General features: G+C 42.1%; 1 protein-coding gene across 1 annotated transcript in view; it reads left to right on the forward strand.

The window, feature by feature from the left end:
* The window catches only part of NTRK3 (neurotrophic receptor tyrosine kinase 3), a 477,242-nt gene that overhangs the window by 409,220 nt on the left and 52,304 nt on the right, over window positions 1–15,718 (forward strand). The window contains exon 15 of the mRNA XM_032233717.1: window positions 2,910–3,153. Coding sequence (XP_032089608.1) covers window positions 2,910–3,153 — 244 coding nt within the window. The remainder of the gene's footprint in view (window positions 1–2,909; window positions 3,154–15,718) is intronic.

Consider the following 15,718-nt stretch of genomic DNA (forward strand, 5'->3'; position numbering starts at 1 on the left):
GAAACGGAACTGATTAAGGATTGTATGATAAAATGGGCTCAGAATGTCGAGGAACCAATAATGCTTGAAACATGGGAAAGAATCTGGGTAAGAAATGTGAAATTTACACAAGCACAAAACTTGAGAGAAAATTTTTATAAGATGTTTTATAGATGGCACCTAGATCCTAAAAAGCTTGCCTCTATGTATCCAAATGTTCAACCTAAATGTTGGAGATGTGGTTCTTGTGATGCTACATATTTTCATATATGGTGGACATGTCGTAATGTTAAGGCATTTTGGATAAAAATATGGTGGATCCTGCAAAACATCTTCAAAAGAAGGATAAAATTTACCCCCCAGTTGTTTTTACTGGGTATATGTATTGATTTTACAGTAGCAGAGACTAATTTGATCCTGTATTTAATAACGGCAGCAAGACTCTTGGTGGCGCAGTATTGGAAGAAGAAAGATTTACCTATAATTCAAGAATGGACTTTGAAAGTTATGAACTTAGCCGAAATGGCCAAAATCTCAGCATATCTCAAAGAACATTCAAACGAGAGATACAAAAGAGACTGGAAAAAGTGGATTGATTACATAAAAAGTAAATATGGGACTAAAAAACTCCAGATAGCTTATGCTTAGTATCAGTAATACTTTAAATTGTTTTAAATTTGGGTAACAGTAAGAAGCTGAGTTCAATGTAGAGATATTTCAGACTGTGATTGTTCAAAAATTATACCACGTATGGTCTTTGGGAAGTCGGGGGGAGGGAAGGGAGGTGGGGATTTAGGGGGAGGGGGGAGGGGGGAAATACAATATGTGTTAAGAAAAATAAATAAATAAAAAATTGTAAAAAAAATAATAAATAAATTAAAAAAAAAAAAGAAGGCCAGTTCCTGAAGATGAAACTCAAATACTTTGGCCACCTAATGAGAAGGAAGGACTCACTGGAGAAGAGCCTAATGCTGGGAAAGATGGAGGGCAAAAGAAGAAGGGGATGACAGAGAATGAAGTGGCTGGATGGAGTCACCGAAGCAGTCGGCGTGAGCTTAAATGAACTCCAGAGGATGGTAGAGGACAGAAAGGCTTGGAGGAACATTGTCCATGGATTGCGATGGGTCGGATACGACTTCGCAACTAAAAACAAAGCCTAGCTGTCTTTCCCAAGAGAAGAAGGTGATATATCTTATTGGGGCACATCCTGGATGCTTCCAACAAACTTGAACACATCTGCTCTAAAAAGAAATGTTCCCACAAGGGAGGAATAGATTGAAAAGATGATGGATCTGACAAAGAAGGCAAAGCCAACTGCCTAAATTAGGGACAAGAATTTAAATAGTTTTATGGTGATTTGGAAACCATTTCTGGACTCTCTGCATGAAAGAGACAAAAATAAAAAATTGACTTTGGGTTTTGACAATTAATTGGATTGCTGTTATAGAAATGGCTTATATTTATTTTTGTTTGTCAGTATATTTATTAATTATTTGAGCCGTGGTGGCACAGTCGTTAGAGAGCAGTACTGCAGGCTTCTTCTGACTGCCGGCTGACTGCAATTTGGCAGTTCAAATCTCACCAGACTCAAGGTTGACTCAGCCTTCCATCCTTCTGAGGTTGGTAAAATGAGGACCCAGATTGTTGCTGGCAAGAGGCTGACTCTGTAAAGTGCTTAGAGAGGACTGTAAAGCACTGTGAAGTGGTATATAAGTCTAAGTGCTATTGAAAGTGCTATTGCTATTTCTATAGCCGCCCATCTCAGCAAAGGAGGATGGCTCACAGTTCAATTATTTACCATAATTTAAAAAGTTGATATTATAACTTTATCATGTATCTTATGACACCCAAAAAAAAAAAAAGTCAAAAGTCTCTGGTTTTGCTTTTTTTAAATTTCTTTTTCCCCTTCCCCTCACTTTATTGCCTTTATTCCCTTTCCTTTCCCATTTTCCTATTGTCTTTATTTCTATTTCCATTATATATTAAGGGAGAAAAAGTCATTTAGGATAAATGTATTTTAATAAACATAAAATAAAAAGACATTCATTTTAATAGAAATAAAATAAAAGGATATATACAATATTTATTTTAAGACAAATATAACAAATACAAATTATACATATACATATACATATACATATACATATACATATACATATACATATACATATACATATACATATACATATACATATACATCAGTGGTGGGTTTCAAAAAGTTTTAGAACCACTTCTGTAGGTGTGGTTTGCTTTGTGGGAGTGGCTTGCCAGCCATGTGAACTGGGTGGGAGTGGCTTGGCAGCCATGTGACTGGGTGGGTGTGGCCAACTTGTAAAACGTGGTGAAATTCACTTTACAACGCTCTTGCTTAGCAACCAAAATGTTGGCTCAGGAACTCTGGCATTGAAGTGTGCAAGTCTTAAAGCTGTCGTTACAAGAACCTTGCACCCCTAACCCCAGGGGGTGTTCAAAGTTGACAGCTTTAAGACTTGTGGACTTCAGCTCCCAGAATTCCTCCTCTCCGTCTTCATCTTGATGATGTGCAGACGGGCGGGGAGAGGGAGCTGGAACCGGTTCTAAATGGCACTGTAGATTTGTGGAACCTCTTCTATAGAAGAGGTTAGATCTGGCAGGAACCCACCCCTGATATACATATACACATACTTATACATATATACATATACATACACACACACAAAAAAATATATAGATTTCTGTCTGTCTGTCTGTCTGTCTGTCTGTCTATCATCTATCTATCTATCTATCTATCTATCTATCTATCTATCTATCTATCTATCTATCTATCATCTATCTATCATCTATCTATCATCATTCTATCTATTTATTATAGAAAAATTTTAAACAAAGAAATAGTGCCAGTTGTTCTGTTATTTGCTCTGTTGGACTTGACCCTGTCTTCTCTTCTCCAGGGCACATGGTCCAGATGCATTGATCCTTGTGGATGGACAGCCTCGGCAAGTCAAAGGGGAATTAGGACTTTCTCAAATGCTGCACATTGCTAGCCAGATTGCCTCGGGAATGGTTTATCTGGCCTCCCAGCACTTTGTACACAGAGACCTGGCCACAAGAAACTGCTTGGTTGGAGTTAATCTGCTGGTGAAGATTGGAGACTTTGGGATGTCCAGAGATGTCTACAGCACTGATTATTACAGGGTAAGGCAGGCTTGATGGGATCAGTTGGAGCGAGTGGCGCAAGCAGAGTTTGGAGAAGAGAAACTGAGTCTCTCCTGACTCTCAGTTAGTATCTGTGCCATTTGCATGAGGGGGTGGTTCTATCCACAGCAATCAACCAATGGAATGCCCGAATTCTGATGTAGTATACCTTGGGATTTAAACTACTAGGTCCAAATAGCAGAATAAGGGTGATACCTTCCGGCATTAGGTATAAAGTCACATAAATAAAACTCCAATTCTGGCCTAGATCAGTGGTCATCAACTGGGAAAATTTTGGTGGTCCACAGAAAAATTGTGTGTGTGTGTGTGTGTGTGTGTGTATACATATATATAAATAAAATCAGGGGTCCACAAATGGCAATCCCTGGGCTGGATGTGTGTAATGAATGCTTGTGTTGCTGCAGAGAGTCTCCCCTTTTGGTGTCTTTTTGTGCAGGTTGGAGGGGGCAGAAATTTTGACTCGGGGTCTGCTTCAGCCTCCTGGTGCGGGGCTTTGGGCGAAGGCTGGAGGGAAGTGCAACTGGTAGCGAAGAGCCAGATGACCGTGTTCCAGTGGGATTGCATCATGGCCTGGAACTGGCTGACCATCTCAGCCCATTGAGCCTCTAGGGACTGGTACCTGGCCCCGCAGGTCTTCCCTCTGCTTGGAAAATCTATGCTTGTAGTCCTCAGCTTCTGCTAAGCCTCCGTCTTGGTCAGATCCAATTTGAACTGAACCAACTTTTTTCTCATGATGGCTCCTTAGCTCCAACAACTGCTTCCTGTTGGGGCCCTAAGGAGCCTGGGCATCGAGGCGAAGAGTGGCTGGGAGGGGAGGGGTGGGTAGAGGCTGGCAAGGCACCCCTCAACGTGAGTGACATCAAGTTGGCCATGCCCACCCAATCACATGACCACCTTGCCACGCCCACCCAGCTGGTCATTAGGCAGATCATATTAGTGGTCCGTGGGATTTAAAATTATGAATTTAGTGGTCCCTGAGGTCTGAAAGGTTGGTGACCCCTGGCCTAAATGATCCAGATCTAGGGAAAAAAAGAGACACATAAATGTTCAAATTCTTCTGAAATAATGAAATGTTAAGTATTGGCTACTGGTTACTAGACCGTTCCGAGAATAGAGTTCCCACAAAACCCTACAGTTCCTATTATAGTTTATATAATTTAGAGGTAAACAAACTGAGGATCAAATATGGGTCCCCCCCCCATTATTGCATCAAAAACTTTCATCAGGGATTTCTGCATGTCTACGTCTTGCCCGTAACAGCCAAAAAAAGCCTCCTTCAAAGTAAAGAGAACTACCATATTTTTCAGACTATAAGACGCACTTTTTTCCCTCAAAAAAGAGGCTGAAAATCTGGGCGTGTCTTATACACTGAATACAGCATTTTTTGCCTCCTGAAACCCCGCCCCCTTCACCAAAATGGCTGTGCAGGGCATGGATAGCCTCTAGGAAGCTTTTAGAGAGCTCATGGGGGCTGGGAAGGCCAGAAAAAAATGGCCCGTTTTTTGCTCCATTTTACCCCCACAGTCCCCAGGAGTACTCTATAAGCTTCCTAAAGGCTATCCATGCCCCCCCCTTTTTTTTTACAAAAAATTGGCTTGTTTTCACAAAAACAGGCTGATTTTTGTTCATCCCCCCCCCCGAGCACTTTGCAAGCCCCCTAAAGGCTATCCATGTCTCTTTTTTGAAAAAAAAAAAAAAAACAGGTCCATTTTCACAAAAAACGGGCTGTTTTGGGGAGGTTTGCAGATTGCAAAAAACTTTTTTAAAATTTGCCTCTTCAAAACCTTGGTGCGTCTTATACTTATACTTGGCATGTTGTTGTTCTCCTTTTTGCCCATGGACATTTTAATTGTGTAGCACTGGAACATGGCAGGGCTGAATAAAAATGCACGTTCATTCATGAGCAGCAAATTAGAAAGGACATTTTGGCAAGTTGTGAGATGAGATGGCATGCGTTTGGTGACTGTTTAATCCTCCCAGTCTTGCCTATATGCTATGTGATTCCGGGATATTTGGGGGGCAGAAGAGAGTGTCACTGTGTTCAAATGATTCCAAGGGAAGGAAACAAAACATCACCATTCTTAATGAGGTGATGACATACTTCTGCCAATTATTTTAGCAGATGCATCTGAATGAAACTGGCTGAGCCCACCAAGGGACAGAATTTCACAAATGGGATTCAGTACAAAAAAAAAAGAGAGCTTGATTTATAACAGTAAAGCAGGGCCAATCAAGCTGGGCTTCAAAATATAAAATATTTTGTTTCCCTGAAAATAAGACCTCCTGGATAATAAGCCTTATCAGGCATTTGAATGCATGCGCTAAAATAAACCCTCCCTGAAAATATTGCAACACAGCAGCAGCCATGAGGTGACCATGCTTGCCGCCTCCTGCACCTCAAAAATAATAAGACCTCCCCCCGAAATAAGGCCATTTCGAGGGTCAAAAGAAAATAAGACCATGTCTACTGGGAAACATGGTATATTTAAGAAACCAAAGCTAAGAAGCAAAAGACCTTAGATTGATGCACTTCCTAGTACAGGATGAAAATTAGTTGAGCAGCATTTAAAACTTGAAGGACAATTGAATTACTAGTTGCTGTTTCTTCTTCTTCTTCTCCCCCACCCTTCTCCTCCACTTCTGTTGTGACTATTCAACATCAGCTGAAAACCCATCTTGAGTATCAGGAGCCATTTTTCATCCAGAATCCATTCCACATTTCCTTGATGTTTTCCCCATATCGGTGAACTAAACATTCAACTATGCAATGTATTGCCATTTCATTCTGCTCTATGCTTAAACTGTTCTACAGTTGTAAAAGATTTCCATAACGATGTAAACCAGGGGTGTCAAACTCAAGGCCCGGGGGCTGGATCCGGCCCGTGGGGTGCTTAGATCTGGAAACAGCCCATGGTCCTTCTGCCAGTGAAAATGGAGCTTGGGAGGGTTGTATGTGCCTCTCCAAGCTATGTTTTCACTGTCAGAGGGTTGCAGGAGGCTATCGCAGCCACAAACAGAGCTTCGGAGGGTTGCCCCCAGCTCCATTTTCACTGGCAGATGGTAGCAGGAGGTGTCACAGCCAGAAACGGAACTCAGGAGCCCGTTTTCACTGGCAGAGTGCTCGGGCCACCACAGGTGCCCCTGACATGAGTGATGTCAAGCTGGCCTCGCTTGGCCTGGCCATGCCCACCCTGGATCCCCGAGGTCAAACACAACCCTGATGCGGCCCTCAATGAAATCAAGTTTGACACCCCTGATGTAAACCATAAGCATAATGGAAGCCTTTATTTTTGCATGATGCCCAAATAATATCTAGGTTTAGGAGATCTGGTGGCTCAGAAATTAGTACTGAGGACTGATCATCAGGCCAATTCTTTTATACAAAAGAATTGGGGGAAGATTTATTAATGATAACACCACCTTGGCAAAAAGTATTGGACTGGCTGAGGTCAGTACACTATTTATAAGAATTCCTCGTTTGAAATGGAAACCTCTATGTCACCTCATTAGAAATGGGACCTCAAACTCCGCTTTTCTGCTTCTCCGAGGGAGGGGGAGCTACCCCCTCCATCTTGCAGCCATGTGGTCTGTTGCTTGCCTTCTCCTTCGGCTTGTCTCTCCTCTTTTCCAAGTGAATCAGGAAGTCCCGCCTTCAAAGTCTTGTAATAGAAATCTCGAGCCTCCGAAACAGAATTGAGACGAAGTCTTTGATTCTCAAATGTGACCGTAATGCCGGCTGGGGCCTCCCATTTATATTGAATCTGATGATTTCTAAGCTCTTTAGTTAAAAAGGTATAGTCCCTTCTTGCCTTTAACATCTGGAAAGGTATTTCTTTGAAGACAATCAAGTTCTGGCCATCAACTCTCAAACTATTATTGTAAAATTTTTGCATGATCGCGTTTCTGGATTCTTTTGTGGAGAAATATATAATTATGTCCCTCGGGAGCTATCGCTGTTCCGCTACCAACGAATTCTGGCGATAAATTTTCCGAATCTGCCAATCAAAGTTAAGTCCCGGGCTTCCCACCGCATGGCTGAGGGCTTCAACAAAGGTCTGTTTCAGATTCTCTCGCTCCTTTTCGCGGAATCCTCTGACTCTTATTGCGAATGCCTTCTTATTAAAGTTTATCATAACGAGCTGTTCTTGAGTGTCTCTAATTTTTTGTTGTAATATTTGAATATTAGTAGTCAAATTAGAATTAGCCTCTTCCAAACTTTCTAATTTATTCTCTATTTCAGCGGTATAATCTGACAGGGCAGACACGGCTGCAAACGTATTCGCCTTCATTTGGTCAATTTTAGACTTTAAATCACCATATAGCTCCAATACAAATTCCTTAATTTCTTGTTTAAAATCATTAAACATTTGAAAAAAAAATTCCTGTGTTAAGAATTCTCCAGTAGAGGGCGTAGGAGACAAGGGCTGCGATGCCAGTGTAAATTCTTTAAGTTCATTCACAGATTCTTTAGGCACATTTGTAGAGAGACGCTTCAATTTTGACCTGGGTGCCATTATAAATAAACAAATAAACAGCGCTTTCGCTCCCCTCTGTTTCCAAAAAAACAAAAAAACAAAAATTATTTTGTTAAGGAGCGGTCTGCAGGAAGGCAAAACCAGCTACGTACATCCCCTATCAGTCACCAACAGAGAGAAATCACCATTTTGAAGTCCGTTTAAACAAAGAAGCCTCTAAGACAAATGGTGCTGGTATTTACGATAGTAATAAAAGCATAAATCTCACAGGGGTGGGACCCGCCCGTATTAATCTTAGCTTCAAACAACTTTGCTTTGTCCTGGGGGGGGGGGGTCGCCTGTCTAGGGCTGCAAAAAAAAGGCAGCTGAGAAGAACTGGCTGGAGATAAAAGCTCCGCTTACGCTGGATCTAATCTCTGTCCACAGCCAAAAAAAAAGAGAAAGGCTGTGAATTACGAATAGACCCTAGCACACAGAGCTACTCCCTGCCCCTTTATGCCAAAAAGGGGTGATATCTATGATCTTATTTAGATATACAGACCAGATCTCTGAGAGGAGCTCGGTTGAGCCCTCCTCGGCGACAGCCTCCTCCCCCCGGATCCAGATAGAATGCAAACTGATTTTTGTGTAAAGTAATACTTGATCCACGCTGCTTAAATTTTACTAAGAAGGGAAAGTTTGGTCAGATTATTTTGAATTATTGTTTGAAATTAAGGTTAAGAAAGGGAAAGTTTGATTATTCTTCTGTAAAGTAATATTTGAATATGTGGAATGATCCACGCTGCTTAAATTTTACTAGAAGGGATTATGTTTGAGTTAGATTGTATATTGATGTCTATACAAATTTGGATAAATGTTTATCTGAATACAAGGTTAAGGAAGAGGAATGGGAGAGTCTACAGGAGGTCGGGGTAAATAACAAAGAAGCAAGAGACGAGAATAAAATATAGATAGAATGACTTATACTATTTAAGCATAGATAAAGATGGGGGGCTGAGCTTAACACAAAGAGTTTCTTTTTTTTCTTTTTCTTTTTTCTTTGTTCTTTTCTTTTTTTTCTTTTTTTGGGTTTTTTTTTTTTCCTTTAATATATTACTTTTATTTTTAATCCATACGAACATAAGATACTTTAGATAGAAGGCAGTGCCAGGTGTGGGCCCTGGGAAGTCGGGAGGAGTAGGGATGGGGATTTATGGGGAGTGGGTGGGTGGGTGTTAACATAGTCGCAATAAGAACAAGAATGCACTTATATACAGTTGTTCTTTTTTTTTTCCTTTTCTTCTCTTTTCTTTCTTTATATTTTTTTTTCCCTTGGTTTATTTTACTTTTTATCAGATTATAATAAACAACACTTGAATAAAGGAATACACCAAGGAGGGAGGTAGAGGGAAAGAGGAGGGAGGAGTAAGGAAGGAGTAAGGGGAATGCAAGGAGGGCGTGTTGGGAGTAAGGGGAGAAGGAAGGTTTGAGGGGAAAGGGAAGTAGGAGGGGAGCGTTAGAGGGAGGAAAGGAAAGTTGGAGGGGGTAGATGGGGTGTATGGAGGATGGAAGTGTCAGGTGGGGTTGTGAATGATGAGTTGTGTTTTCTTTTTTATTTTTTTTTATATATTTTTTCTTTTATAGCAAATACCCTGTATATAAGTGATTGTAAAATGGAATGTGAAAATGAATAAAATAGATTTAATGAAGAAATGGGACCTCTTGGTGACCTCAAACTTTACATTAAGGTTTCCACACATGCGTATCACACACCGCATATATTATGCCTGAAGACCATGGCTTGTCTTCAGAAGTTGTGGTGCTCCATCACTGGAGGTTTTTAAGAGGAAGTTGGACAGCCGTTTGTCTGAAATGGTATAGGATCCCCTCCTTCACCAAGGGATTGGACTAGATGACCTCCAAGGTCCCTTCCAATTCTGTTATTCTGTTATTTCTTTGGCTCACCCTCAAACTATAGAAGCCTTCCATGACTGTCATAAAAAGGTGGATGATCGCCTGGGCAGAATGCTTTCAAACACATGTAAAGATCCATATTTCACCCATAAGAAGCATTCCTTAAAAACAAGCATACTGTAAATGTTTTATTTATTTAATGCAGTTGTTCCCAAACTTGGCAACGTTAAGACTGGCTGGAGAATTCTGGGAGTTGAAGTCCACAAGTCTTAACATTGCCAAGTTTGGGAACCACTGATTTAATGTATCTGTCGCCCATCTCACTATTGAGAACTCTTGATAGACACAGTCCAAATTTCATAGAAAAGTAGTTTGGTTATTTCTCTCTTTTTCTCTACTGCTCCATCTGCATTCACCACACTTCTTTATCCACATTCCACTCCCTGTCATTCTCTCTTCAGCCCAGTGCATGATTTCCACAGCCTCTCTCTCTCTTTTTCCCAGAAACAAGCATAATTCTGAAACAAGCCGCTCCTTGTATTTTTGCTAGGTCTTTCATTAAAGAAAAGACATTGATAAATTAAGGGGAATCCAGTGGAGGGCAACAAAGATGATTAAAGGATTGGAGGCCGTGACCTGTGGAAGGAGATTACGGCAAACTTAATACAGGGGGCTTATGGAAAAAGCAACAGGAAGGGTAACTGATAACTGTGTGTAAATTATGAGAATAGAAATAATAGGCAATTTAGGCTCATTTGAGATGCTCTCTAGCTGGGGCAGACACAGTTTAGACAAACAGATAATTTGTTGGGGTAAAGGATTGGATGATTAGGGGAAGAATGGGTTTCAGGAATTGGGTATGTCTAGTCGGATGAAAAGAAGGACTAAGGGAGACATGATAGCAGTCTTCCAATATCTCAGGGGCTGCCCCAAAGAAGAGGGAGTCAAGCTATTCTCCAAAGCACCTGAGGGTAGAACAAGAAGCAATGCAGTGGTGGGTTTCAAAAAAATTTGGAACCTACTATGTGGGTGTGGCCTCCTTTGTGGGAGTGGCTTGCCAGCCATGTGACCTGGTGGGAGTGGCTTGCTGGCCATGTGTTTTCTTTCTTTCTTTCTTTCTTTCTTTCTTTCTTTCTTTCTTTCTTTCTTTCTCTCTCTCTCTCTCTCTCTCTCCTTCCTTTTGTCTCTCTGTCCCTTTTTTCTTTTTTTCTTTCATCTCTCTCTCTTTTTCTTTCTTTTTTTATTTATGTATTTCTTTCTTTCTTTCTCTCTCTCTCTCTCTCTCTCTCGCTCTCTCTCTCTCTCTCTCTCTCTCTCTCTCTCTCTCTCTCTCTGTCAGTCTGTGTGTGTGTGTGTGTGTGTGTGTGTGTGTGAGTGGTGGGTTTCAAAAAATTTTGGAACCTCTTCTGTAGGTATGGCCTGCTTTCCGGGTCCACTGGTGGAACCTCTTCTAACCGGTTCGGTAGATTTGACGAACTCTTCTACCGAATAGGTGCGAACTGGTAGGAACCCACTTCTGAAGCAATGCATGGAAACTAGTCAAGGATAGAAGCAACTTAGAATTAAGGAGAAATTTCCTAAGAGGGAGAGCAATTAATCAATGGAACAGCTTGCTTTCAGAAGTTGTTATAAAATGCCCAGAGGTGGGCTTCAAAAATTTCAGCAACGGGTTCTCTATTTGGTTGATGGGTGGGTATGGCCATGGTGGGTGTCAGCCACCTGCACCATGGGGGAGGGGTACATTTTCACCTTTCCCAGGCTCCGCACACTTTTCTCAAGTGAAAACGTCCTCCCTCGGGCTCTGGAGGCCTTCCGGGAGACCCATTTTTCTCCTCATCGAGTATCTGGATGGGCCCTGCACTTACCTCACATCCAAAATGGGCCACATGGAGACTCCTGGGAGGGGCGTAGTGGGGTGGCAGTGGCAGGGCATGGTGGGCGGGGCAAGGAAGGGTGAGATTTTGAGGTTCTCCGAACCGGCCATAACCCATTCTCCCAAACCCAGGCAAACCTGTAGCAGCCCACCCCTGAAAATGCCCATTCATTTTGAGTTTTTAATATCTTTTTTTGAGACATTCAGTGTAAGAAAAGTCATCAGTCCTTAAATCCCACCTAAAAAATCTTGTAAAAGTTTTATCAGAGAGGTCAGGTCAACGTGGCCAAAAATCAGACTGAACATGGGGAAGCAAATGGGAATAGCAGCCCTCTCCATCTATTCCTTGCATTTCCTAAGCCTGGATACAAAATCAACTTTAGGTTTTGATAGAAATAAATCAATAGTTCAGTGCAGCTTTGGAAACCACATAACATTTTTTAAGGTTTCCCCCACCACCACCACTCCTGATAGTGACCACGAATGGTCCCTCTGCTTCAGAGAAAGCTTGTTTTCGGTATTGCATCAAGAGTTTTACATTCTGGGTCAAAAAAAACCCATGCCAAACTTTTCATTTCAGCTGATTTTAGCTAAATGTTATTGTAAGTTCTCCTGCCGATTTCCCCTGTAGATTGCAGCATTTTATCATCCTCCGGAGAGAGAAAGCTGTGTAAGATTCCATCAGAAGGTTAATATTGACACGACAGATCCAAAGCTTTCTGCAGGCTAACAACTTCATTCAAATGTATCAGAGCTCCCTATCACCCAGTTTGTGTGCGTCTGTGTGTCTCTATGTGTGTATGTGTGCGTGTGTACGTGCATGCTTGTGTATATGCATGCAGGTGCATACATTGTGGTGTTTTGACTCTCTTTTAGATTCAGGATTTCACTTCTGGGGTTTGTTTTGGTTCGTTTTTATGTCTTCCTCTTTTCTTCCTCCTCTTAATCAAAGGAAGAAAGAGAAAGCACCATCTGGCTGGAGCCCAAAATAAGATGCAAAGCAGTCGCGAAAAGGTGAACCGCTTAATTTTCCCCGTTACACGTCTGCCTACAACAAGCAGACCTTTATGTAACAAAAGCAGGGCAGCGTTCCGCTCCTCCTCAGCCTCTCCGTGTTCTGCTTTAAGACAGATGTGTCCTTTCCAATGCAGATTGCCTAGGAATGCACTCGGCTGTTTATCCTGCTTTGACAGGACAGAAGGGTTTTGTTTTATGGGCGTGGAAGATTATTTCCCCCCCCCCCAAACAAATACAAAGAGATCGGAGATAAATTGGCAGACGGGAGAGAAAAGTCAAAAGAAAGCTATCTTTTCCCTCCCTTGTTTATTCAGAGTTTTTTTTTCCCCCAACCTTCACATTTCAAAGGCAGAAGCATCATGACAGTTTGCCTCTGATATGCTTTTCTGAGAGGCAGGGATCTGTGAAACTTAGTGATGTGTGTGTGTCATAGGTGGGTTGCTACTGGTTTGCAACAGTTCAGGTGAACCGGTAATGGAAATTGGCGTGACCCGTCAAAACCGCACTCGACTAAGCCGCGCCCGATTAAACCGCGTCGCTGACGTCATCAACAGGGCGACAACAGCCAGCGCAGAGAAAGAAGGGTGCTTTAAATAGCGCTTTGAAAGCAAGCCGATTCAACTTAAGGTAAGGGTTAGGTTTAGGGTTAGCTTTAGGGTTAGGTTTAGGGTTAGCTTTAGGTTAAGGATTAGGGTTAGGTTTAGGGTTAGGTTAAGGGTTAGGGTTAGGTTTAGGGTTAGGTTAAGGGTTAGGATTAGGTTTAGGGTTAGGTTTAGGGTTAGGTTAAGGGTTAGGTTTAGGGTTAGGTTTAGGATTAGGTTTAGGGGAGTTAGGTTTAGGTTTAGGGGTTAATTTTAGGTTTAGGGTTTACAGCGTGCTTCTGTCTCCACGCTGTTGTCGCCCTGTTGATGACATCAGCGACACGGTTTAGTCGGGCGCGGTTTAGTCGAGCGCGGTTTTGTGGTGGAACCGGAAATTGGGACTGGGTTGCCAAACCGATAGGGATGGCATGCTGACCCAGCCCCCGAACCGGTTCCCTGGTGACCCGTGTCTTTGCTGGAATGTTTTTTAATCATTTTTTTAATCTGCTGAACATGTGCAAAACAGTTTACAGGCAGCAACCCATCCGTGTGTGTGTGTCTCTATGTGTGTGTGTACACACACATATGTACACACACACAAACACATATCCATTGTTTTATATTCTAGATTGTATGTCACCTGCAAGTATCCTCCTTTTGGCATCATTTATTTTATTTCTCTATATGATTACATTATAATGAGACGCAGTGGCTCAGTGGCTGAGGCACTGAGCTTGTCAATCAGAAATTCAGCAGTTTGGCAGGTCGAATCCCTAGCAGTGTGTAATGGAGTGAGCTCCTGTTACTTGTCCCAGGCTTCTGCCAACATAGCAGTTCAAAAGCATGTAAAAATGCAAGTAGAAAAATAGGAACCACCTTTGGTGGGAAGGGAACAGCGTTCCTTTGGTGTTGAGTCATGCCGGCCACATGACCACAGAGAAGTCTTCGGATAGTGCTGGCTCTTCGGCTTCGAAACGGAGATGACCACCGCCCCCTAGAGTCCGGAATGACTAGCACATAAGTGAGAGGGGAACCTTTACCTATGATTACATTTCTGTGATGTGTTCCTTTGTGCCTTCAGTAGATTACACAACATATTCAAGTGGCTCAGAGTGACAAACACCATTATTTAGATAAAGGGCCCCATGTTTTTTTTTTCCCTTCACAGCAGCTCAATCCAGAAGCATGCAGCCCTGTTTCTTTTAGCATTTAGGTGTTGCTCTTCAATATGCCTTCATGGTATATTTAGTGCTGGTTCGTAGGCCTCTCATCTTGGAAACCCTAGTAACGGTGTATTGGAAAAAAATCGATTCTTCACCTGCCCTTCAGGAGTTCTATCATTCTACTGTTTGATGGATGCTAATTAAATCAGCTCCTAGCCCTTTTCCCCTTGATTAAAACAGAAGAAATAATGGTCTGTGAAATGCTGGCCATTTGCAGCTAAATAGAGTTGGTTGAAGAACTGCATATGATTGCAACAGTCTCATTAGAGCACCTGTCAGCAGCCTACAGGGAAGACAAGCATTAGGGGGCTTTAAGATCTGGCATACTGTATCCTCTCCCTCGACATTACACAGAGGACAGCAACCGAGGTTGTGAAGGTCCTTTGTGCAGGTCCACACTCTATTCTGATCATCATCGCTGAAAAACGATGGTGCCATCTCCTACAATTTTGAGTGTATGAAAACATGGTGACTGAAAGGTGGTACATGACAACACAACCATGGAGACCTCATTGCACAAGTGTTGCAAATGAGGTGGTTGCTTTCCATGTTGGAGCAGGAACATCTCATGGTAGTTGTGATGAGGATGAAGATGAAGATGAAGATGATGATGATGATGATGATGATGATGATGATGATAACAACATACAAAATGTCACCACCCACAATCCTGGTGATAAACACATGCAAACTTGACAGGTTAAAGAAACAGCATAGCTATTATTATGGTTGGTTGCACAGTCAGCAGATGTTTAGACTGGAGTTGGCTCCCCACTCCCCATTTAGTCTTTCCCACTTGGGATTGACATATGTCTTAAGAGTGTTGTTGCAGGATGTAAGCTGTTCCAAGTAAAGCTGCCTTTTGCAATTGACCAATGATGGTTTTGTCAATGCCAGAGGTGTTCAGGTGGAGTTGAAGAAGTTTTGGGATTGTGCCCAAGGTGCCTATTACTTTCTTTTGCCCCAGTCATTCTATCTCTATTTGCAGGTCATTGTATTTTGTGATGTTCGCCAGTGATTTCTGTTCTGCTGTCTCCAGTTACTGCCATGCCCCTTGTCCAGAATGTTTGCCTTTCTTATCGCCAGTTGTGAAGTTTGGAATCTAAAGTGGCAGGTGTTTGCCTGTTTGAATTCTAAAGCCCCAGATCACTTTATTGTCTATTTTATGGTTTACACCAGGGGTGGGTTCCAGCCAGTTCTAACCTCTTCTATAGAAGAGGTTCCACAAATCTACAGTGCCATTTAGAACCGGTTCCAGCTCCCTCCCCCTGCCCATCCGCCCATCTTCAAGATGAATAGCGAGAGGAGGAATTCTGGGAGTTGAAGTCCACAAGTCTTAAAGCTGTCAAGTTTGAACACCCCTGGGTATTTTTTCCTAAAGGGTTAGGGGTCTTGTAACTTTAACTTGACAGCTTTAAGACTTGCGTGCTTCAAATGCCAGATTTTCTGAGCCAACATTTTGGTTGGTAAGCAAGAGTATTG

Source organism: Thamnophis elegans, chromosome 16 (assembly GCF_009769535.1).
Source record: "Thamnophis elegans isolate rThaEle1 chromosome 16, rThaEle1.pri, whole genome shotgun sequence".
NCBI classification, from domain to species: Eukaryota; Metazoa; Chordata; class Lepidosauria; order Squamata; family Colubridae; genus Thamnophis; species Thamnophis elegans.